The sequence below is a fragment of the Notolepis coatsorum genome (genome assembly GCF_963971535.1).
Source record: "Notolepis coatsorum genome assembly, chromosome: 18".
NCBI classification, from domain to species: Eukaryota; Metazoa; Chordata; class Actinopteri; order Aulopiformes; family Paralepididae; genus Notolepis; species Notolepis coatsorum.
In genome coordinates, this window is record NC_140182.1 from 52996726 (window position 1) to 53023014 (window position 26289).

The following is a 26289-nucleotide window of genomic DNA, read 5'->3' on the forward strand; positions in this document are numbered from 1 at the left end:
TCCCTATTTGTAATTTATTTTCTCTCAGTTTAACTGATGATATGGTATGGCTACAGCTATTAGCACAATGTTTAACTGGTGATATGGTATCACTACTGCTATTAGCATAATGTTTAACTGCTGGTTATTTTATGACTATTGCTATTAGCATAACGTTCAGAGCTTAATTACATAGTATGAGTATATATAATAATAATAATAATAATAATAATAATAATAATAATAATAATAATAATAATAATAATAATAATAGTAGTCGGGCGGCTAGGTGGCGCAGTGGGCAAGGTGCTCGCCACCAACGCAGGAGATGCTGGGTTCGAGCCCAGCTCTCTGCGTTGCTACCAGCTTGGCTGGTCGTTCATACTAATACAATTGGCAGTATTAGGGGGCGGGAAGCTGGTGGGTGGGGATCGGACATTGTGGACAGCGACTCCTACAGGTCGGTTGGTGCGCCTGCATAGTAGAATCAGGAAGCAACGAGGGCGGCGTGTCCCTCCCACGCAAACCCTCGCCGCTGAGAGCTTGCGCTGTTCAGGTGAAAAGATGCGACGGCTGCCTCCTCAAGTACCGGAGGGGACACGTGATGCAAGGCTTCGTCCACATTGCAGGCATGGCCAACAGCGTTCGAGACAGGGGAGGGTAGAATTGGACAATACGAAATTGGGGAAGGGAGAAAAATAGAAAATGGGGAGAAAAAGTAGATAAAAAAAAAAATAATAATAGTAATAGTAATAATAATAATAATAATAATAATAATAATAGCACCGCACAAGACCGCAGCAGACTACAGAGAGTGGCCCGTTCAGCCGAACGCACAATTGGAGGGGGGCTTCCCACTCTCCAGAACATTTACAACAAGCGGTGCATGGGTAAGGCTAAGAGAATTATCAAAGACTCCAGCCACCCAAACAACTGCCTCTTTGAACTGCTGCGGTCAGGCAAGCGATACCGGAGTCTCATGGCAAGCACAGAAAGACTCAGAAGAAGCTTCTATCCCCAGGCCATCAGGTTGCTCAATGAACAATAACACTATGCAACAACCATCAAAAGCACTCACAGCACGCGTCTACCTTAATGATAAGCAAGCAGTGCAAAAATGCGGAAGCATTCGTCACCGCACGCCACTACGGTAAAGCGCCTTTCTTTTCAGGCCCGCTTTGGGAGCTGTCGCGCGGAAATAGGCTGTCTATTGCCATTCTCTTTGACAAACTCTAACCTTAACCAGCTCCTTAACAGCGCCTAAACTTAACCGTTCTAACCTTAACCAACTCCGAAACAATGCCTAACCTTAACCTTAACCTTAACCATGCCTAACCTTAACCATAGAAAGAATATTGCCATTCTCTTTGACAAACTCTAACCTTAACCAGCTCCTTAACAGCGCCTAAACTTAACCGTTCTAACCTTAACCAACTCCGAAACAATGCCTAACCTTAACCTTAACCTTAACCATGCCTAACCTTAACCGGCGAAAGAATACACGTTAAAAAAAAAATCACGTTAAAAAAAATATATTTTATGGGATTCGAACTCGCCAGCAAACGAGCTGTAGGATCCACAGCCATGCAGTGTTGCCAATTGAGCTATTTCTCGATACTGAATAAAGGGCGGTGACTTATATATATTGAGCTCCGCTCGTGTCGAACCAAGGCGGGATCTCATGCGCATGCGCGGGCACCTCGCGCGAGCACGCCGGCGCACGCACGCACCTGAGCGAGCACGCCGCCGCCGGTGCACGCACCTGGGCGCTGGGCGGCGGAAAATGAAAGGCGCATTACCGCACGCCACTACGGTAGAATGCTTCCGCATTCTTGCACTGCTTGCTTATCATTAAGGAACAGGCTCACAGCACACACATCCACACGCACACACTCACTTTAAACAAACAACTCACTGCAGCACCCACTCTACACACTTTAGAACACCTAAACACACTTTATATTTATTGGCAAAGAATTTGCACTACAACCCATACCTCAGTACACCTTACTGGAAATTGTACCTAAATTGTACCTCATCCCATTTCTGCTTTGCACTATATAGTATATTGTAATTAGTATATTGTATAGTATATTGTATGGTAACTCAGTTACTTCTACTCTGCATTGAACATTGTACATATGTACATACTGAACACTTGTGTGACTTCGATTTTATACTTGCTATACTTATTTTATTTTATACTTATCCTTTTGTCTATAGCACAGTCTCTGGAGCGTAACAGAAAGAAGCATTTTGTATAAAAGTATTCTGTACTTCTGTATGACAACTAATAAAGAAACTTAATAGTCTATAATTACTATACATCTATGATAATCGAAAACCAACTTGAATTGTAACCTCATATACATTTGTATTGACTGTGTGAACACTGTTAATGTGTCAATGTATCAATTTGGGAAATCTTATTTGTGGGCGGGGCCTGTCTGATATGACTGTGATGATCTTATCACTCAGAAACACTCAATTTAAAGCCACACTGGACATTTACATTAGTGAAAAAATATTAAAATCTCTCAAAACTGCGCTCTGCACATGAGTCAATAAGACCAACGTCCATCTGTGTTTTTAAATGGTTTACTATAAAGTCATCCATTTCTGCCACCAATTGTATATACTGTAACTATGCTGTTGTATAGATATATAGACAGATATATAGATGGATGGATGGATGGATGGATGGATGGATGGATGGATGGATGGATGGATGGATGGATGGATGGATAGATAGATAAGATAAGATAGATAGATAAGATAGACATGTAGGTCACATGCTTCATGAGTCATGTGTGAAGATGAATTGGCTGCTTTGTAGTCTGACCAGTTAAATTAGAGAGTTGTTTGGATACTAAAACACGTAACGTAAGACTGTCCTTTGTAACTGCTTTGTGTGTGTGTGTGGGTGTGTGACTGTAGTTTGGCGTTCTCTGGTCATCTCTATTCATCGCTAGGCAACAGAGCTGAATAGTTCTGAGGAGAAGAGTAGTGGTCTAGAACTAATGGATTAGCACTGGAGTCTGTGTGTTGCTGTCTCTCTATCTCTGGCTTTCTATCTATTTCTCTGTTTCTCTGCCTCTTTTGCGGCTTCTGTGTGTGTGTGTGTGTGTGTGTGTGTGACTGTGTGTGTGTTTTGTGTGTATGTGTGTGTGTGTGTGTGTGTGTGTGTGTGTGTGTGTGTGTGGTGATGTGTGTTTTGTGCGTGTAGGTGTGTGTGGTGGTGTCTGCTTTCAAACCTCTACTAATCGTTGGTTTGTTTTATCCTTGGTGCTCATTATTTGGTAGGTAGGAGTATAATATTGACCTTTTAACAGACACACAGTGCACACACACACACACACACACATCCCAACACTCGTGAGAAGTCACACAGTATCTCTCTGTTTCTCAATGTCTGTTTTTCTCTTCCTGTCTCTGTTCATCTGTCCACAGTTCCAGTTGATATTTCCATGCAGTGTTCTGATATGTGGTCATAAAGACGTGATATTGTCAGATCACGTTGCTGTGTGTCCACACTTGACCTGAACCTGCCCGTTATGTGTTATGTGACTGGGTTGTGTCCCCTTGTTGACCCCTTCTCTCTCATCTCCTTACTTTTTCGCATTTGCATGTTGTAGCCAGACTGTGTCCAGACCATGTCGAATTCTGATCACAATGTGAGCCTGACCACCTTGGGACGAGGTCTGGCTCGTCGGTTCATAATTTTCAGACCGTCCTGTGATCTTAGGATAATCATGGCCTGTGTCATAGCACTTCTCTGTATATAGTATGTATATCTTTTTATACAACGGCATGCAAATTTCTCGATTCTGATTGGCCATTCACACGTCTTTATTGGTAACAATCCACGGTCCTGGGCTCAGGACCCGCCCACAACCAAATCACATAACCCTCCCCGGCTCACTCCGGGAGAAAACAGGATCGCGGAGAACAAATGGTTATGTTGAAAGCACCATAACGACTAAATATGAAGCGATTCTGTCAAGGGGAATGTGTTAGTATTTTAAACAATGTTGGATGATGTAATTGATGGGTCTTGACTCAATCTAGAACAAAAGAAAAATCGCGGATTGATTGATAGATTAATTGATTGATTTAAATTTCTTCCTTCCTACTTTCCGACTGCAGCGTTCTCTCTCACACTGTCCGACGCTGGCGTACCCACAAACACACACATACACACACACACACACACACACACACACACACACACACACACACACACACACATACACACACACACACACACACACGCACACACACACTGTGACACACACACACACACACACACACACACACACACACACACACGCACACACACACACACACACTCCTGTCTGCAACAGCGGGGGAGTCAGACTGAGAGAGAAGCAGCGCTGTTTTAAGTGAGCATGGTCTATTGAATTGATTGATTGGTTGATTGCTAATTTTATTACTGTACCCCTGGTTTCCAACTGGTTAAGTTTAGGCTAAAAGAAATAAATAAAAAAATAGGGCGAAGAAAACGTTTTTTTCCTATAGGGCAAAGAAAACGTTTTAATAAATTTTCAATCAATCATTCCAATAATACACAGTTGGATGTGTTAGTTGGTTGGATGCACTTCAAGCTGCTTCCACATGAGGCAACTTCTCTCAATCATTCCAATAATACACAGTTGGATGTGTTAGTTTGGTTGGATGCACTTCAAGCTGCTTCCACATGGAGTTGTGGGAACTACTTTTTCTGGCGGATGGTTTTTTCAATAAATCTTCGATTAATGTGTGTTTATTGTATAGAAATAAGGTTGGATGAATCTGGCAGTTGTATAAAAGCTTTACACCACGTGCAGTCGTGATTTGTGACCAATAAACCATGCCTAGGGGGGTCTAACGACCCTCGGCTGCGCCTCGGGCCTAACAACCACCCCTAGGCATGGTTTATTGGTCACAAACCACTCCTGCGTGTGATGTAATGCTTAAATATTCGTATACACATCTATATAATCTGTTGTGTTGTGGGGATACTTCTGTACTAGTGTTCTCAGTTTCAAGCTTAGCACAAATGAATGGAAGCGGATACGGACCAGCTCGCCCTAGCTTTGCACAAATGAATGTCTCTGTCTGTGTCTCTATCTCTGTTTGTACCTTCACTGTCTGTGTCTCTGTCTGTTTGTACCATCACTGTCTGTGTCTCTATCTCTGTTTGTACCATCACTGTCTGTGTCTCTATGTCTGTTTGTACCATCACTGTCTGTGTCTCTATGTCTGTTTGTACCGTCACTGTCTGTGTCTCTATCTCTGTTTGTACCTTCACTGTCTGTGTCTCTGTCTGTTTGTACCATCACTGTCTGTGTCTCTATCTCTGTTTGTACCTTCACTGTCTGTCTGTGTCTCTGTCTGTTTGTACCTTCACTGTCTGTGTCTCTATCTCTGTTTGTACCTTCACTGTCTGTCTGTGTCTCTGTCTGTTTGTACCATCACTGTCTGTGTCTCTATCTCTGTTTGTACCTTTACTGTCTGTGTCTCTATCTCTGTTTGTACCTTCACTGTCTGTCTGTGTCTCTGTCTGTTTGTACCTTCACTCTCTGTGTCTCTGTCTGTTTGTACCTTCACTGTCCGTGTCTAATATGTCTGTTTGTACCTTCACTGTCCGTGTTTCTGTGTCTGTTTGTACCTTCACTGTCCGTGTTTCTGTGTCTGTTTGTACCTTCACTGTCTGTGTCTCTGTGTCTGTTTGTACCATCACTGTCTGTGTCTCTATCTCTGTTTGTTACATCACTCTCTGTGTCTGTCTGTTTGTACCTTCACTCTCTGTGTCTCTATGTCTGTTTGTACCATCACTGTCCATGTCTCTATGTCTGTTTGTACCATCACTGTCTGTGTCTCTATCTCTGTTTGTACCTTCACTGTCTGTGTCTCTGTCTGTTTGTACCATCACTGTCTGTGTCTCTATCTCTGTTTGTACCATCACTGTCTGTGTCTCTATCTCTGTTTGTACCATCACTGTCTGACTGTGTCTCTGTCTGTTTGTACCTTCACTGTCTGTGTCTCTGTCTGTTTGTACCTTCACTGTCTGTGTCTCTCTTTGTACCTTCACTGTCTGTGTCTCAGTGTCTGTTTGTACCATCACTGTCTATGTCTGTGTCGGAGAACCCCAAAACACACTTCTGTATGTCTCTCTCTCTATAATATATATATATACAGTATATATATATGTCTTTCTCTGTCTCTCTCTCTCTATAATATATATATATGTGTGTATTTCTCTGTCTAGCTGGGACGACAGTAGCTCAGTGAGCAGTGGGACCAGTGATGCATTTGACCCTGATGACATTACATGTTCCTCAGTCAACTCATTTGTCAAGACGCTGCCCGTCATCTGTAAGGACCTCCCACTAGAGGTGAGTTCAGGAGATTGACAAGGTGACACTTGCTCTTTGTCAGCAACACCCTGCTTCAGACACACAGGTAAACATATGCACCCCACAGAGCTGCCCAGTACAACCACACAACACAACCACTTCTACTGTGGGCCACTGAGTAGCACCAGTGCGCCAGGTGGGGGTTAAGTGCCTTGTTTAAGGGTAGTAGGGTAGCCGTTGAGGATGAGAAGAGCATAGCAACAATATGATCAAATACAATGAACACATGACGGCACAAATGCATTCAGTCAATGGAAACATGCAAACATGGAGTGTTCATCTTAACAATGGATATTAAACATCGGACGGCCCGGCGATGGGCCGCCACGCACGCACGCGCATTTCGCAGCACTTTGCCCACGTCTGCCGGCTCCGGGCTGTGTTTTTGCAGATCAACCAATACATTGTTGGAAAGTTGAATTTGCCGCATTTCGATCGTCACCCTACTCGACCTATTGCGTGCATGGGGCATTGATAGGGTGGTAAGATCGGCTCTGACACGGGAGCCCGATCCCGGTGGGGGTCCTCCGGGGCGGATGTATGTGCCCAAGGCTGCACGCTCGCGCCTACTGCAGTGGGCGCATACAGTACATCCTCTCTCACCGGCCACCCTGGGGCCGCCAGAACCCTGGAGTTTATCCGTAGGAGGTTTTGGTGGCCAACAGAGGAGGGGGATACATGCTCCTTCGTGGCGGCCTGCCTGGTGTGCGTGCGCAGTAAGACCTCTCGCCGTGCGCCGGCGGGTCTCCTCCGGCTGCTTCCTATTCCCAAACGTCCCTGGTCACACATATCCCTGGATTTTATTTCTGGCCTTCCTCTGTCGGATGGGTTCACTGCCATCTTGGTGGTAGTGGACCGATTCTCCAAGGCGGCTCACTTCATTCCCCTTCCCAAGCTTCCCTCGGCTCGGGAGACGGCTGACCTGGTGGTGCAGCACGTCTTTCGGGTCCACGGGCTTCCAGTGGATATTGTGTCCGACCAGGGCCCTCAGTTCGCCTCCAGGTTCTGGAAGGCGTTCGCCGCCGGCCTCTGCGCCTCCGTCAGCCTGTCGTCTGCGTTCCATCCGCAGTCGAACGGGCAGACGGAGCGCGTCAACCAGGATCTGGAGGGTGTCCTGAGGTGCTACGTTGCCGGGTGTCCGGCGACGTGGAGTAGGAGGTTGGCCTGGGCTGAGTATGCGCATAATACCCTTCTCTCCGCCTCTACTGGTATGTCTCCCTTTCAGTGTCAATATGGTTTTCAACCTCCTCTGTTCCCCGAGCAGGAGGCTGAGGCCATCGATCCAGGCACATGTGGCTCGCTGTCGCAGGACGTGGAACAGGGTGCGGGCAGCACTGCAGAAGGCCTCTGTTAAGGCTCAGCGGCAGGCTAACCGCAAGCGTCGTCCGGCTCCGGTTTTCCGTCCTGGGCAGCGGGTTTGGCTTTCCACCCGTGATCTCCCTCTCCGGGTGGAGTCCAGGGCCCTCATTCATCAACGTGACGTGGAAAATGTTCTATTTCCACACGTAAGCACAGAATTTAGAATCAGTGCACGCACAGAAATATTGGGATTCATCAACCGTGCGTACACAGGTCCTATGCTCCTCCGTGTTGATGAATACCACTTTGTTCTACCGTCAATGCTCGTGCATGATTATCCATATATGGTCATGAAAGTGATGAAACACCCCCCATGGGATGTGAAATAATGGACTGACCCGAGCGGAACTCTGAGAAACTTCACGGAGATTGTTCACTGCTGTCGAACCAAGAAGACACAACGCGTGTTATGGGATAAATAAAAGGCGGACTTGTAAACGGTGATGTCAGATATCAACGGCTCCCTAAGACCATTGCTGCAATTCTGCCTGGACAGCTCAAAATACTAATAAAGACCGTTCGTTGACCACTGTTTGGCGTTGGTTGTGTGTCATTATAACCGTGCTGTAATATGAATGCCTTTATTAGTTGTGTTCGATTGGCTATATGATTTTTAGAGGCATCTATTTTGTTGTCGGTATTACCGACAACAAAATAGATGCCTCTAAAAATCATATACTATTAGGTAGCCTATATGAATTACATATAATAGCAGCCATAGCCTACATTATGCAACAGTAACTTGCGCATACCAGTGTATGCGACGGACCAGTGTATACCTTATATCATATCATATTCATATAATAGTTTACTCTATCAGCATACCAGCATGTAATATGTTCTTTGTTAGAACTCAACTCGTTATTATTTTGCACATAGATTGCAGAAATACAGGAACGTTTTGATTTACATTAAAAGGCTTTGACATTGTAAAACTAAATACGTGGAATTCTGTAAGCATAATACAAGTCATATCACCCACACGATATGCTCTGTGTCCAGAGCATGTATGCTTTTCATTAATTTAAGACACATTATTGCAAGGGTTTTGTAATACACATACACCCTGGTGTCATTGCAATGCGTTTTTTATTCTTTCTTATACAGTAAAAAGGGGGAAGAACACTATATCGTGGGTGTTCATATGACTTGTATTCTGCTTACAGCTTCGAAATTCCACTTGTTTCGTTTAACGTAAAGCCTTTTAAATATAATCAAAACGTTCCCGTGTTTCTGCGGTCTGTGTGCAAAATAATAACGAGTTGAGCTACGCGGAGCGCAGTCAGTCAGTACACCCCGTATATTCCGATAACGCTATATAAACCATGCTGCATTCATTCTGAGAGAAAGATCTATTATTCCAAATGCTATTTATAGGGTTTTGACCATAATTACACTACTGTTGCTATTTTACAATGAACTATAATGAATTACGGTTCATACAGAACATGCCAGTGTTGAAACTAATGCACAGAAGCTCATTTCCTTGTTGTAATAATATATTCTACCACTGGGCGTCAGCTAAGTGTGGTCCGAGCTGTGCGTACACATAAGCACGGAGTCAAGTTCAAGTTGAAATTGATGAATCCCACTCTTTGCTTAGAAATGGTCGTACGCACAGGTTAAGCACAAATCTGTGCGTAAGACACGTTGATGAATGAGGGCCCAGGAAGCTGGCTCCTCGCTTCATAGGCCCCTTTAAAGTGGTTCGTCGGGTGAACCCTGTGGCTTACAGGCTGCGGCTTCCGGCCTCTATGAGGGTTAATCCGACGTTTCATGTGTCCCTGTTGAAGCCATTCCTCTCATCGCCCTTGTCCCCGCCACTCCCCGCGGTCCCTCCGCCTCGTATTATTGATCGTCAGCCTGTCTATACGGTGCGGAGGATCCTGAGTTGTAGGCGGAAGGGTAGGGGGTTTCAGTTCTTGGTGGATTGGGAGGGGTACAGGGTAGAAGAGCATTCTTGGGTGCCTCAAAGGGATATCTTAGACCCCAGCCTGATCGATGATTTCCGGCGGCTGCATCCCGAGGCCCCTAGGTGAGCGTCTGGTGCCGTTCGTCGGGGGGAGGTACTATAACGTTCTGGGTTCTTGGCTTAGGAACCCAGCTGTCATTCTGGAGTTATGTCACCTGGTGGTTGGTATTTGCACTTTGGTTGTCACGCCCCATTCCTGATGTGTCACTGATTGGAACTTCACCACTGGTTGCTGTCATTGAGCTGTCAATTAGCTGTCACTGTTAATTGATTGGAATGTCACACACACTCTCCCAGCTCTCTTTCCCCTTCCTCATCTCTCTCACCCCCCTCTCTCTCTATATATATCTCACACACACACACACACACACACACACGCACACACACACGCACACACACACACACACACACACACACACACACACACACACACACACACACACACACACACACACACACACACTCACACACACTCTTCAGAAACAAACATAGTATCAATGAGAGCATCAATAATACACCTGAGTGAAGTCTAGTTAAAAAAAAAAAAAAAAACAATTTAAAGAATATTATTATTATTGTTATTTTTTTAAAGTTAATCGTGAGTTCAAAAATAATAGTGGCGTTAATAGAATCGGGCGATAACGCGTTAATACCGTGTTAACTTTGACAGCCTTAATATAAACAGAATCTAACTTGTTCGAGAAATATAAAGCCGCGTGCCAATAGCCTTCGCAACACTTGATTTATAAATAAGGCTATAGCTGACATTTCAAATGCTTGGTTCTGAGATGATCAATACAGTAAACATTTATTTCTGATATAGGTGCTGATCAGCAGTAATGCAATGTCATGATTATTATTATTCTGAAGTTATTATTATTATTATTATTAAATACAATTTTTATTAATAATGAATTAATAAGAACTCCTCTCCTTCACTATAATCTAATTATGAAATCAGATATAGGCCAGGGCTTTACAACTTAATAAAGAGATTGAATATATATTAAACGGGATAGAAACTAAATTAAATGTATACCATATACAATGAAAGAATATAGTGCTCTAATTATATTGGTATACATTTAATTTAGTTTCTATCCCATTTAATATATATTCAATCTCTTTATTAAGTTGTAAAGCCCTGCAGGTTTCTTTTTACTGCTTTCCATCTTGATTTCTTGATTTCTAGTTTCTTTTCTTTTTTTGGACAGCGCGCTAAACTTGACAGCGCGCTACATTTTGACACACACATTTCTGCCAAGAGCGCTGTCAGGGGTGCAGAGTGCAGACTGCACTGGTATCTCATCGAGCAATGTGCTTTCGTGGATAGCTCCCAGACACAGAGCAAGCTCCGCGGATGCAATTTGCTTCGCGCAATCCATTCTCTGTGGATTCCGCCCTTAGACTGCTGTTTTGATAGGGTTAGGGTATTTACTCTTGGCTACATTTGAAGAAGAAAAAACGCTACATTAATTAACAGACTGTATTGATCTATTTATGATGCGATATTAATTTCGTACCGGTACCAGACTGACAATAATTTCACGCCATAAATATATCAATACAGTCCGAGATGGGGTATCAAAAGCTAAACTGGTTATTAGACGTTCATGACGTAGATGATCAAGGGTGACGGGTAGACAGGACGTGGGTATTGGAGGACAATAGGCTGACTATAGTAGGTGTGGGGGGGGGTGACAAATGGGAGGGGGGGGGGGCATAACATTTTTATTACAGGCTACTGCTTAAATTGTGGTCCATTGTCTTAGACATCACTAAATGTCCCACTGACTGTAATGCTTGATTGGGACTGCCTTGCTCAAGAGCACAATGGATGTCACTCACAATATTTCATACAGTACATGCATTGCAAGTTTCTGCCATTTGACATCCGAATTCAAAAGACCTTTTGGGTTAAATTGTAAATTGTGTTCAAATTGGGTGGGTGGATCAGTTTTATTGATGTTTGATTGACATCCTAAAGCACACACATTTTTTTTTTATATTTTTTTTATCCTCTCTTATCCGATTTGTCTCTGTCTGTGACGTAACTCGCAAATTAGATAATTTGTCCATGAAGATACATTTATTATTTCAAAAAAAATGTTTTCAGATGAAAATAAAAACCAAATAATTTGTTTAACTTAATTGACACTTAGTGATAAATAGATTAGAACTAGGAGCAGACAAAACACAATACTGATGTGTCTTCCTCTCCCCATAGCTGCAGACAGATTCAGAGAGGCATTGCAGTTCCCCCTGCTGGCCTGGAGGAGACATGGACACCCAGTGCTCTGCCCTCAACGACCAGTCACAACACTCCTCCCCAGGCAGGAAGACTCCTATTGGTCACACAGGCTCCTGGAGGCGGGGGATGTCTGCACAGGTGGGTTTGGTTATGTCAGTATGTATCACTGTTGAACGCATAATCACAGTAAAGAAAGTAATCTCAGGTATTGTGGTGATGAAACATCTGTATACTGACTGTCTCGGTTTCCCAGGTGGGCATGTCCCTCTCCAGGACCAAGACCCCGCCCACCGTTTCCCTGACAACCAAAGGCAGTAGCTCATTGAAGACCCAGGGCACAGGTAAGCACAAGGGTCAGTAAAATGCAATAGGGTAAGACAGAATATTGTAGAATAGAAAATCATTTATATAGTACACATGATGGGACAAATTGGGGGAAGATGGGGGGGGGGGGATTTCTGGCTTGTATTGTAATTTTGGCAAAGTTTTATGTTAGGAAGCACAAGATGATGATTAAGAACCCTGCTGAGGTCTGGGCTATTTTGTGTTTGTTGTGACCCCCCCCCTGATTCTGGGCCCTTTAGGGGGATTTTCAATGTTGTATTTGTTTTACATAATATGAAAGTACAGGTTCATACCTTCAAAATAAGCCATCACTTGTACAAATCAGGCAGATACTTTTCAATCTATGTATTATGAATCATGCTGATAACACACTATTTATTCCTTAGATACAAGCCCACAAAGAATCCGGAACCATTTATTTTTTTTATTTTTATAAAACTGGCAGCCCCTGTCATTTGTGAGCCATTGTCACACATCTTTAACCTTTCTATTGCATCTGGCATAGTCCCGCAAGTGTGGAAATCTGCCAAGGTGCTCCCCTTGCATAAAGGGGGGGATAGGGATAAGATGGATAACTATCGTCCTATCTCCAAACTATCATGCCTAGCCAAAGCACTGGAGACCTTGGTAAACAACCAATTAAAAACCTTTTTCTCAAGTTGCTCAGTGCTAAGTACTCACCAATCAGGTTTCAGAGCAAATCATAGTACTATTACAGCTGTTACTTTGGTCACTAATGACATTATTTCAGCCCTGGACAATGGGAAGCATTGTGCAGTTCTCTTTGTAGACCTCTCAAAGGCGTTTGATACAGTAGACCATCACTTGCTTTTGAATAGTCTAGCTAGCATTGGCCTGGATAAAGCCGCTTGTGCTTGGTTTCAGGACTATTTATCTTCAAGGTGTCAATCTGTGAATTCAGGTAACTTTCAATCTGATTTCCTGCCATTGTCTAAGGGTGTACCACAGGGTTCGGTATTGGGGCCGGTCCTCTTTACAATCTATATTAATGATATTGTTTCTAGTCTTTCAGCACTAGCAGGTTGTCAGGCTCATCTTTATGCGGATGATACAGTTGTCTACTGCATTGCGGATACTGTTCAGGAAGCTATTGTGAACCTGCAGCTTGCGTTTGACACTCTCCAAAATGCTCTAGCTAAGCTCAAGTTAGTGCTTAATGCTAGTAAAACCAAGTCTATGATGTTTTCTAGAGCCAGGGTTATAGATTATGACATGCTACACCTAACAACAGCAAATGGTTTGTATATTGAAAGAGTTAGTGAGTATAAATATCTTGGTATATGGCTGGATGATAAACTTTCTTTTAAATTCTATATAGATAACCTAGCTACAAAATTACGGCAAAAGATTGGTTTCTTGTACGGTAACCGCACTAGTTTTCCTATGTTCTGTAGGAAAATAATTATACAGGCTGTTTTTTTGTCAATATTGGACTATGGTGATGTCATTTACAGGCATGCGTCTGCGTCTACATTAAGGCCTTTGGATTCTGCCTATACCACTCCGCCCTAAGATTTATTACGGGTGACAAATATGATACTCACCATTGTCTTTTGTATGAGAGGGTAGGCTGGCCATCTCTTTCGTTGCGACGTAGTTATCATGGGTATCTTTTTATCTACAAAGCAATTATTGGCAACCTTCCACCTTATATTACATCTTTGTTGGTCTGGAGTGCTGTCACCTACCAAACTCGTTCGAATGATCGGCTTGTGCTCAGGGTGCCTCGAGTTCGGTCTGAGCTTGGAAAATCTGCCTTCTCCTACGATGCTCCATACACATGGAATACCCTGCAAAAGACTCTAAAGCTCGGAACATTCCCGTCATTCATGGAGTTTAAAGGCATTGCACTTGACCTATGTACTGAATCATGTAATTGTTTTTAATCCATCATTGTAGTAATTGTAATTCATTGTAATTATTAACTGTTATGATATTTGTGTCCTTTGTTAACTCGTCATCACTGTAAATGAGGGAAACCTCAGTGCTTTCACGAGTATAAATAAAGGTTTGAAATTTCTCTTCATATGCATATTGACTACTTTACCCAGAAAGCAATGTCACAATGTGGGGGGGGGGGGGGTGTGCACACACACACACACACACACACACACACACACACACACACACACACACACACACACACACACACACACACACACACACACACACACACACACACACACACACACACACACACACACACACACACACACACACACACACACACACACACACAAAGGGGGAATGGCAATACAAGGTTTTGCTCCACTTTGCGTAATTCACATGCACATGAATCTCCCGAACAATTTAAAACCAAGCCTGAGTCATCAGAGCTTCTGACGCGGAGGTCACTTTTCCACCTTTATGCTACGGAGATATACATGTTTCTAAAGATATTAACCTCTTAACACATTGGTCGCCAAAATCGCTTTTCAGCGTTATTGCCCGCCATGCGTTGACCGCCAACATCGCTGTACAGCGTTTTTTAGATCAATATTTTTTTTCCCGCCATGGCATTCATAATTCATCCACCCAACCCCTGATGCCCTAGCGGGACCCTAGATGGGACTGCAACGGCTCAATACCGCTGCCTGGTGGATGGTCGGGCGAGTTACACTCTCGCCAAAACCGGATGTTGTCATCGGTGCGTCGAGGAAATTCCTCCGGCAGTCACATCTCGCTATGGGACTCCTGACAGACACTATAGTACATATGGATCACTTTCTAAACGTAATAATCGATATGATTTCGGCGTTTATTGCGCCATACAAACCGGAAATGGATCTAGGCGATCGCCAACGAATAATTGGGATCTTTCTCCTCCAGTATCATTGGCGCACGGTAAGAGGACACTAACGTTATTTTCAACCCGATTGTGCATTTCCTTGTTTGCAAACCATCTGATCAATATATCCACCCATACTACATAAAGCCGTTACTGATGATCAAGGAATTATAAACGACCCCCCCCCCTTTCCTCCACGCATGATGAAGCATAATGTATACCGATCATATACATTTGAATTTTTTAATATAGCGTGTATGGGAAAGAAACGCCAATCGATAATCTATCATATGCGTTTGGGCCTATAACTAGCGTTTTTGGAATTACAGCAGAAAAGATTAAAAACATACTTATATTCTCGAAGGTATTAACACAACAATGTATGAATGAAAAAGTATAACGTTCCCACATCCTGAACGATAGATAATCGATGTTGAATGGGCCATAGTAATGCAGATATAGCAATACAATTTAAAAAGTTATAGCCCTGCAAAGAAGGTAAACATCTCCATAGGCTTTTAACGGTGGCAGAGAGGGGTATGAGATAGGCACAACCCCCGGCGGTCAATGTGTTAACAGGCGCCCCCAAAATTGGCCATTTTAGTTTTTAGTTTTTGAGGACTGCATACTTTTTTTGCAAACCAAAACACTATATTTTATACTTATAGTACATGCATGAGCCTGATATCTTTTGAAATATGACATTCTGGAGTTTCTGATACAATAAAGATTCACTTTTAGTGCTAATGAAATAGAGTAACATAAATCTGAATTTGAGTTGTAGAAAAACTTGTTACTCATGTTTTTCTGTAGTAGTTAGTGGTTCAGAAGTAGTATTTCCCCAGAAATTCTCATGGCTGAAACGACAACCTGGGTCCATAGCCTGAAGTCTTATGTAGTACATCCGAATCTCATAAAAATCCGTTCAGAAATGAGTGATTAGGAGCGACTTTGGTAAACTGTGTAGCGTTCCTGGTTTCTATTTCCTCATAGACTTCAATTCATTCTGCGGTTTTTCTCTTCCTGTTTTCGCTTGTGACTTTTCACCTAGATCCCTGATATCATTGGAAAGCCACACTCATTGGCTACAACCCTGTCCAATATTTTTTGAGATTGCCAAATGATTGATGGAACTAGAGCCCCAAGAGTCGGGAGTGGTATTTGCACAATACCGTGTACTTTGCGCAAGCCTCAAATATCGGCATGTACCTCGAGAACCGCTGAACGGATTTTGTCACCTGAAAGGGCTATCGACAGGCAACAAATGGGGCTTTACTTCGATATATATATTGTATTAAAAGATATGCACACCCGAGCCACTAGAGGTCAAAGTGCCAGTGGGCAAATCGTCCTCAAGAGGGCCCACATGTGCATATTTTCACACCACCAAACAAAGTAGCCTACTTGATCCATTGTCTCTAATGTCTGCATGTCTGTCTCAGAGACCCAAGAGTACTCAGCCTCTCCCCTACGACTCAACTGTACTGTAGTTCTTTATACAGCAAGAGAAATTATACAGCCGGACAAGTTAACAATAATTAACACGTCTGTCGTATTACATTTAGCAAATAAGAAAACAGATAGAGAACATTTCAAAGCACTAGAAATTGTGAATATAATTTTTTTTACCTAATTCTGAATCGCGCAACATTTTCGGCATTTATGAAAAATCCTCTCCGCCGAGATGAGGCAGTTTTGACACCTTTTCGTCAAAGGTGTTCTCCCGCTCACGGGAGCTCCGACCTCAGAGGACAAAACATATGAACTAACTGATATTTAACTTTTAGAATAAACAGATTGAAAATGGGAATTTGAGAGTCAAATGGATATTTCTAGTTCTGTACTAAATGTGTCATTTGGGGAAGTGAAGTAGAGGCCATGCTGGGATGATTTAATGTAACTGATGCTTAATTAACAGTTTATTAACATTTCAGTTCCTCATCCGTTCCTTGGTACTTAATTCTTAATTAATCAGTCATTGTGGCCCCTAAACAAAAGTAGTTAATATAACATTATATAACATATAACAATAATCAGTCAGTCTGACGTACTGGTGAGCAACACCGGCGCCCCCCAAGGAACTGTGCTGTCACCCTTCCTCTTCACCCTCTATACCTCAGACTTCTGCCACAACTCAAGCGGGTGCCACCTGCAGAAGTTCTCTGATGACTCCTCCATCGTAAGCTACATCACCGACGATAATGAGGAGGAGTATAGAGCCCTGGTGGAGAGCTTTGTGGGGTGGAGCGACAGCAACCACCTCCAACTCAACACCAGTAAGACCAAGGAGCTGGTGGTGGACTTCCGGAGGGGCAAGAAGAGGCCCCCCCCGATTCCCATCACCATCCGAGGGGAGGAGGTGGAGGTGGTGGAGTCATATAAGTTCCTTGGGGTACACCTGAACAATAAACTGGACTGGTCGGACAACACATAGGCCCTCTACAGGAAGGGACAGAGCAGGCTGTTCTTCCTGAGGAGACTCAGGTCCTTCAATGTTTGCAATAGACTGCTGCAGTCATTTTACCAGTCTGTAGTGGCCAGCGTCCTCTTCTATGCTGTGGCATGCTGGGGGGGGGGGGGGGCTACACCAACTCGAGGGACACCAACAAGCTAAACAAGCTGGTGAGGAAGGCTAGCTCCGTGGTGGGAGTCGAGCTGGTCTGTGGTTCAGCCACAGACTCATATGCCCCCGACACTCAACTAACCACCTCGGACAGTCCTTCATACCAGCGGCCATCAGGCTCCACAACATTGGGCAGGGACTGCGGCCAGACATCCAACTAGAACTAATAGGAACCCAAGGAGGACAATAACACTACCGTATGCATACTGCACCCCCCCCCATCCCCCATGCTGCTATGATGCTTGAATTTCCCCATGGGGATCAATAAAGGAATATCTTATCTTATCTTAATAAGTCTTACACCAGTAAAACCAAGGAGCTGGTGGTGGACTTCCGGAGGGGCAAGAAGAGGCCCCCCCCGATTCCCATCACCATCCGAGGGGAGGAGGTGGAGGTGGTGGAGTCATATAAGTTCCTTGGGGTACACCTGAACAATATACTGGACTGGTCGGACAACACAGAGGCCGTCTACAGGAAGGGACAGAGCAGGCTGTTCTTCCTGAGGAGACTCGGGTCCTTCAATGTTTGCAATAGACAACAAGATGGCGCCGCTATGCCCGGCCGCCTGTCTGTGCGCTCCGTCGAGATTGTGCTTACTTTTGTTAATATTTATAGTTTTAAGAGTTTTGTCTGTACCAACAGTAGGTGCATTTAATGTGTATGACCGTCAGTCACTTATAGACATCGGATTACGGGAAACTTACCGACTAGATTACTCCCTGGACCAGCTTTCTGAACCGCAGCAATGGCCTGTTGAGATCCTGAGAACACCAGGACCAGGTCTTGACCCAAGGAACAAAGGAACCATCAGACGGCGTGGGAAGAGAGCTGGGATCCGTAACAGACTGAGAACCAGACGACACAGAACGCCACTACCCAGTATATTGCTAGCCAATGTACAATCAATTGACAATAAACTGGACGACATCCGAGCAAGGATTCAATTCCAGAGAGACGTTAGAGACTGCAATGTTCTCTGCTTCATTGAAACGTGGCTGTCGCCAGGAACCCCAGATCACGCCATCCAACCGGCCGATCACTTCTTCATCCACCGCAAGGATAGATCAGCAGATTCCGGCAAACAGCGTGGAGGAGGTATCGCCTTCATGTTTAACAACAATTGGAGCGATCCAGCCAACGTGAAGGAATTATCGAACCACTGCTGCCCAGACCTGGAATATATAACCATCAAGTGTCGTCCTTTCTTCCTCCCGAGGGAGTTAACGGCGATCGTCCTGGTCGGAGTGTATATTCCACCGCACGCCAGCAATAGTGTCGCGCTCTCCAGACTCCACGATGAGGTAAATAGAATCCAAGCAGCGAACGTTAACGCCGCCATTGTAGTAGTGGGTGATTTCAATAGCGCCAATCTAAGAAAGGTTTTACCTGACTTCTATCAGCATGTGACTTGTAACACCAGAGGCGGTAACATTTTAGATCACTGTTACACGCAATTCAAGGGTGGCTACAAGGCTCATTCTGCTAGTGGCTTTGGTAAGTCTGATCACGCGGCCATTTTCCTTTCACCAAAGTACAAGCAAAGAATCAAGAGCACTCCTGTAGTCTCGCGAGAGGTGCAGAAATGGGATTTGACGTCAGAGGAGACGCTCCAGGCTGCGTTTGAGTGCACAGACTGGAGCGTGTTCCGCGACACAGATAACATTAATGTCTACACGGAGACAGTGCTGGACTATGTTCGTACTTTGGTGGAAGAAACAATCCCCACTACCACAATTAGAGTTTACCCAAATCAAAAACCCTGGGTAGACAAATCCGTCCGTGAAGCTCTGAAAGCGCGCACCAAAGCATACAACGACGGCCTAGTGGCAGGCAACATGAATGACCACAAGGTGGCGCGATACAACGTAAGGAGGACAGTGACAGAGGCCAAACGGCGCTACAGGGATAAAATTGAACTCCAGTTTGAACAGGCTGACTCCAGAGCTATGTGGCAGGGGCTCAAAACGATGACAGACTACAAAGGCACCTCCCTCAAACTGAACAGTGACATCTCCTTAGCAAATGACCTCAATACCTTCTATGCGAGGTTTGATGCTGGTAATAACAACACCAGCCCACAAGCCACGGCAATGGGGGGGGGGGGGGGGTCTGCTGCTGATGGAGACTCAGTGTTCAGGGTAACAGAGCATGAGGTGAGGCGGACCTTTAAAAAAGTGAATATCAGGAAGGCAGCAGGACCGGACGGCATCCCCGGCCGCGTCCTAAAAGTCTGTGCCGACCAACTGGCCCCGGTATTCACTGACATATTTAACCTGTCCTTAGAACAGGCTGTCATCCCCACCTGCCTGAAGAAGTCCACTATTATCCCTGTACCCAAAAAATCCAAGCCTGCTTGCCTCAACGACTACCGCCCTGTAGCTCTCACCTCCATAGCCATGAAGTGCTTTGAGAAGCTAGTAAAGGGCTACATCTGCTCCTCCCTCCCCATCAACATGGACCCCCTGCAATTTGCATACCGCCCCAACAGGTCCACGGAGGACGCCATAGCCCATGCGCTGCACACAGCAGCATCACACCTGGACAAGAGGAAGGGGAACTATGTGAGAATGCTATTCATCGACTACAGCTTGGCATTCAATACCATAGTCCCCTCCATACTCATAGCCAAGCTCAGGGACCTGGGCTTGAACTATGACCTCTGCCAGTGGGTCTTGGACTTCCTGATGGGCAGACCCCAGGTGGTGAGAGCAGGCAACTGCACCTCCTCATCCATCACCCTTAACATAGGGGCCCCCCAGGGCTGTGTTCTGAGTCCCCTCCTCTACTCCCTGTACACACACGACTGTGTGGCTCAGCGGAGTAGCAACACAATCATCAAATTTGCTGACGACACAGTGGTGGTGGGCCTGATCTCTGCCAACGACGAGAGGGCCTACCTGGAAGACGAGAGGGCCTACCTGCACAAGACCGAAGCCGACTACAAAGAGTGACACGTTCAGCCGAACGCACAATTGGAGGGGGGCTCCCCACCCTCCAGAACATTTACAACAAGCGGTGCAGGGGCAAGGCTAAGAGAATCATTAAAGACTCCAGTCACCCAAACAACTGCCTCTTTGAACTGCTGCGGTCAGGCAAGCGATACCGGAGTCTCAAGGCGAGCACAGAAAGACTCAGAAGAAGCTTCTATCCCCAGGCCATCAGGCTGCTCAACGAACAATGAACACTACACAACAACAACCATCAAACGCACATAGCACACACATCCACACGCACACACTCACTTTAAACAAACACACTGTAGCACCCACTCCACACACTTTATAGCACACACTCACTTTAAACAAACACACTGTAGCACCCACTCCCCACACTTTATATTTATTGATGAAGGATTGCACTACAACTCGTACACCTTACTGTAAATTGTACCTAAATTGTACCTCATCCCATTTCTGCTTTGCACTATATAGTATTGTACATTAGTACACTGCATAGTATTGTATATTATATGGTAACTCAGTTACGTCTATTCTGCATCGAACATTGTGCATATGTCTATACTGAACACTGTGACCTCATTTTCTACTTCTAATTTACATGCTATACTATGTTATTTGATACTATCTTGTCTAGCACAGTCTCTGGAGCGTAACAGTAAGAAGCATTTTGTATGAAAGTATTCTGTACTTCTGTATGGCAACTATTAAAGAAACTTGAGAAACTTGAGACTGCTGCAGTCATTTTACCAGTCTGTAGTGGCCAGCGTCCTCTTCTATGCTGTGGCATGCTGGGGGGGGGCTACACCAACTTGAGGGACACCAACAAGCTAAACAAGCTGGTGAGGAAGGCTAGCTCTGTGGTGGGAGTCGAGCTGGTCTGTGGTTCAGCCACAGACTCATACGCCCCCGACACTCAACTAACCGCCTCGGACAGTCCTTCATACCAGCGGCCATCAGGGTCCACAACAGTGGGCAGGGACTGCGGCCAGACATCCAACTAGAACTAATAGGAACCCAAGGAGGACAATAACACTACCGTATGCATACTGCACCCCCCCCCCATCCCCATGCTGCTATGATGCCTGAATTTCCCCATGGGGATCAATAAAGGAATATCTTATCTGAATATAACAAAGAGGTTAATATTGTGTGAGAAATTAACCCGATCAATGAATGTACTTAGTCAGATATAGACTTGGTTAAACACAGGTTTATTATCAGAGTTATAGGTGGATGACTCAACGGAGACACCGGCCTGACGCGTCCCCAGGAGAGCCCTAGAATCCAGTCAGACATCAGTCTTTATAGTGTGAGAGCTGGGTGTTCTGGGTAAAATGGCCCAGGTCCAGGATTGGAGGGGCCAGGGTGAGTTAGAAAGAGGGGGGGTGGTATTAGGTGAGAGGGGGGGGTAAGTTAGGAGGAGGAGGAGGGGGGAGAACATGGGTTGGGGGCTGGATGGGGCTGAAGGTGTGAGACGTCTGTCTCCGGGAGGGGAAGGGAGGAAATTAGGTGAGACACAAGGTGAATGGGGGTTGGAAGTGGAACATGACTGGGGAACATGACTGGGGATTATTGTCCCACAATATACAGGAGGAGAGATATCAGCCGAAAAAATTTATTAGGAGGCGATGTACTCACTGAAAATGTATTCACGTCATTAGTGAAACTGACTTGTGCAACAGCAGTCAACTACTTAATTTGAATGTCCATTTCAATATTGTAATACAATATTTTCTCAATTTGATGTAAAAACTAGCCAAATCGTTAGCCTAGCTTAACCTTGTTGTTTATAAATCATCAACAAAGGTGAAATATGGCATTAGTGTGTACCCAAAATATAACAAAAATCCCTTTTTAAAAAGATCAGCTGAATGACATTCTGAGTTAAAATGTCAACATGTTTCTATGACCCTAATCAAGGCAAATCTGTTGCTCCTCTACTTTCTTACTGGTAGAAGCAATTTTACGTCTCACTCCATTCATTTCGTAGAGTCCCAGGCCTGCTTATTTTCGTAGAGCTGGTGACAGAAGTAGCCAGCGAGTTTCACGTCTTGGTCCCTCTGTTTCTCAGACCATGTTTTTTCTTTGCATCTCTCCTGTCCAGGAAAGACAGACGACGCCAAGGCGTCAGAGCGGGGCTGTCTGTCACCTGGGGTTCGAACCGGTGGCTCCACCGGACTCCTGCTCTGCTGCCCCCCCTCCTCTGAGACGGGTCGGGGTGGAGGGGAGGAGGGCAGGAAAGCAGGAAGCAGCTCCGCCAGGACCAACACCAGCCGTTTTGGCTTCAGGAAGCATTCCGGAGGAGGAGGAGGAGGAGGAGGAGGAGGAGGAGGTAGGCATGTGAACCATACACTCTGAGTATGAATGGTTGTGTTTGTGTTTAAAAGAATTACACAAGTAGTGTGTGTTGTTATTAAAACATGGTTGGTTGCTTTTCAGGAACACATCTGTGTGGGTTTTAGTTAAAGGAACACGCCCAACATTATGGGAAGATGGAGACCGATTTCCTATCTGTGCATTCAGTAGAAAGCTATCCGGCTGCAAGCTAGCCTATATTAGCACAGGTGAATGGAAGCAGATACTAGCCTAACTTAAAACCTTGGGTTTTTACCCAACGGCTAGACTAGCTGGTCCGTATCCACTTCCACTCATTTTGGCTAAGATAGGCTAGCCAGATAGCTTTCTACTGAACTCACAGAGAAGACATTGGTATCTATCTTCTTGTCTAACTTCCACCTTATATTACATCTTTGTTGGTCTGGAGTGCTGTCACCTACCAAACTCGTTCGAATGATCGGCTTGTGCTCAGGGTGCCTCGAGTTCGGTCTGAGCTTGGAAAATCTGCCTTCTCCTACGATGCTCCATACACATGGAATACCCTGCAAAAGACTCTAAAGCTCGGAACATTCCCGTCATTCATGGAGTTTAAAGGCATTGCACTTGACCTATGTACTGAATCATGTAATTGTTTTTAATCCATCATTGTAGTAATTGTAATTCATTGTAATTATTAACTGTTATGATATTTGTGTCCTTTGTTAACTCGTCATCACTGTAAATGAGGGAAACCTCAGTGCTTTCACGAGTATAAATAAAGGTTTGAAATGAAATGAAATGAAATGTCTGACTCTGAAGAAGACGGTAAGTGCATTTCCCAGAATGTTGGCATGTTCCTTTAAGGACAACAGACCCTGTGTTATTTGAACACATCCTTTATGAGAGTGTATCTCTCTGCGCTATTGTCAGATGAAAACCTTGTATTTCCAAGCACTGAAAGCAGCCAACTTTTCATGAAATACAGAAGAAAAACTGTCACTATTTATTAGCAATTTCCAAAGGTATTTCTAATCCAGCTCTTGTTATCTTCCATGAGCATGTCTGTTTGCATAGTGACATCATTGTGAAATATGACTTTAATTACATAGAATTTTGCTTAGATGACGTTATAAGATCAACAGTGTGTCCTTCCCCTCTCTCTCTCGTCTCAGGTTTGACCTTAGTGACCTCCAGTGGAGCCTCCATCACCAGCGGCTCAGCCACCATCGGTAAACTGTCCCGCTCTGTGCTTGTTGGCGCCTCCCCCGCACCTCACCAGAACCTCACGGCGGACTCCAGTCAGACCCTGGGCCGCCAGAGCAGCGTGGATGATGGCTACATCTCCGTCCACAGCAGGCACTCGCTGCTACAGTACCGCAGCCTGCCGCGACCCGGTCGAAACCACGGCAACCGAGGCAACAACACCGGAACCGCCAGCCTCCAGACAACCGGGACCGTTATTGACATTCTCAGTTCCAGGGCAACTGGTGGGATTAACGGGAGCAAGAGGGGCACAGGGTCCAGACTGAATAACCAGACAGACAGGGAGAAGGGAGGAGGACGAGGAGGAGGAGGAAGAGAAGAGAGAGGAAAAGGGTTGGAGGAGAGCGGGGTGTGTGGGGAGGGCAGGGAGGACACAGGGAGGTCAGGAGAGTCGATGCCCCTCCAGGGAAATAGACAGATTCGTGGGATGTTCCCTGACATGACCTCTCCGACCCTACGCAGGTAAGACCTTCATACCAGAGTTGGGTGGATGGATAGATGGGTGGAAGGGTGGATGGATGGATGGATGGATGGATGGATGGATGGATGGATGGGTGGATGGATGGATGGGTGGGTGGATGGGTGGGTGGGTGGGTGGGTGGATGGATGGATGGATGGAGGGATGGATGAATGGGTGGAAGGGTGGATGGAGGGATGGATGGATGGAGGGATGGATGGATGGAAATATATTTCAATTGACTGATAATCCATGTCCTCTGACCCATTTTTCCCGACCCATAGTTACCTTAAATGGGCACAATGCTGATTTTATTTGTATGTGTGTGAGATTATGTGCAAAATAAATCTGCATTGTTTTTTGGTGAAGTGCCCCTTTTAATGTGTTTGAAAATGTCTCTAATACCAACCCCCTCCTCAACATTATCCAGCTGGTGGTTAAAGGGTTAAATGTGCCAGCCCCTCGTTCTCAACACAGACACTTATCACACCAACGCTTGTTTTCATTACTAATCTACTCCTTTTGTCTGGTGGCACGGTCGACCTATCACATGGCTGTCACCAGGCAGATTCACAGCTCCTCTCTCCCCCATGGCCAATCACATGGTCCAGTGGAGCTGGTGTGGAGGGACATTCTTTAAATTCATTGGTAGGTGCGGTAGATGTTGTTATGGTTAGGACACAGGGACGGGAGGAAGTCCATTCAGGAGGCTTATTCCTGTCTGGCAGTGCTTTAATAACTTTCTTTCTGGGAACCCTCATTGCATCCTTTTTTTCTCACCTCTGGACCCAATCCTCATATTTGTAGGTAGAGATCAAGGCCAATGTGAAAGAAATCCATATCACCATAATCATCTGGAATCCTTCATCACAATATCTGTTCACATATGCAAAATTGATATTGAAGGCACTGAACGACCTACTCCTCATCATCACAGACTCTGGCAAATGTGCTGCACTGGTCCTCCTCGAACTAAGTGCAGCCTTCGACACGATCGACCACACCATCCTCATTAACTGCCTCTCTGTGAGCCTAGCAAACTGCTTCTCCCAGAAAGCCAACCTCACCCACGGAGTCCCATAGGGTTCGATCCTGGCTCCCATTCTCTTCAATCTATACATGCTCCCCCTCAGTCAGATCATCTCGTTCCATTGCTATGCCGATGATACCCAGATCTACCTGCCACTCACCACAGATGACCCCACTGGCTTAACCCGACTAAAGGACTGCCTGGAAAACATCAAGGTGTGGATGTCACAAAACTTAATGCAGCTAAATGAAAGCAAAAGTGAAATAATCCCATTCGGCACATCCACCTCTGTCACCCAGATCACCAACAACATGGGTACTCTGTCCACCCTGATAAAAGGTCAAAAACCTGGGGGTCCTTTTTGACTCTGATCTGAAATTCGACAAACGAGTGCGAGCAGTGGCACAGTCCTGCTTTTTCAACTGCACATCATTACAAAAATCTAAGTATTCCTCTCCCCCAGCGACCTTCAGAGGGTCATCCTCACTCTGATTTTCTGAACTAGA

At 45.0% G+C, this 26289-nt stretch overlaps 1 protein-coding gene across 1 annotated transcript in view; it reads left to right on the top strand.

Annotated features, from left to right (window-relative positions):
• LOC311245364 (neuron navigator 2-like) overlaps nucleotides 1-26289 on the top strand; it is a gene marked incomplete at its 5' end in the record, with an annotated part of 206362 nt that overhangs the window by 41050 nt on the left and 139023 nt on the right. The window contains 5 exons of the mRNA XM_084335207.1: nucleotides 6251-6377; nucleotides 11957-12118; nucleotides 12234-12321; nucleotides 22822-23049; nucleotides 24206-24758. Coding sequence (XP_084191333.1) covers nucleotides 6251-6377; nucleotides 11957-12118; nucleotides 12234-12321; nucleotides 22822-23049; nucleotides 24206-24758 — 1158 coding nt within the window. The remainder of the gene's footprint in view (nucleotides 1-6250; nucleotides 6378-11956; nucleotides 12119-12233; nucleotides 12322-22821; nucleotides 23050-24205; nucleotides 24759-26289) is intronic.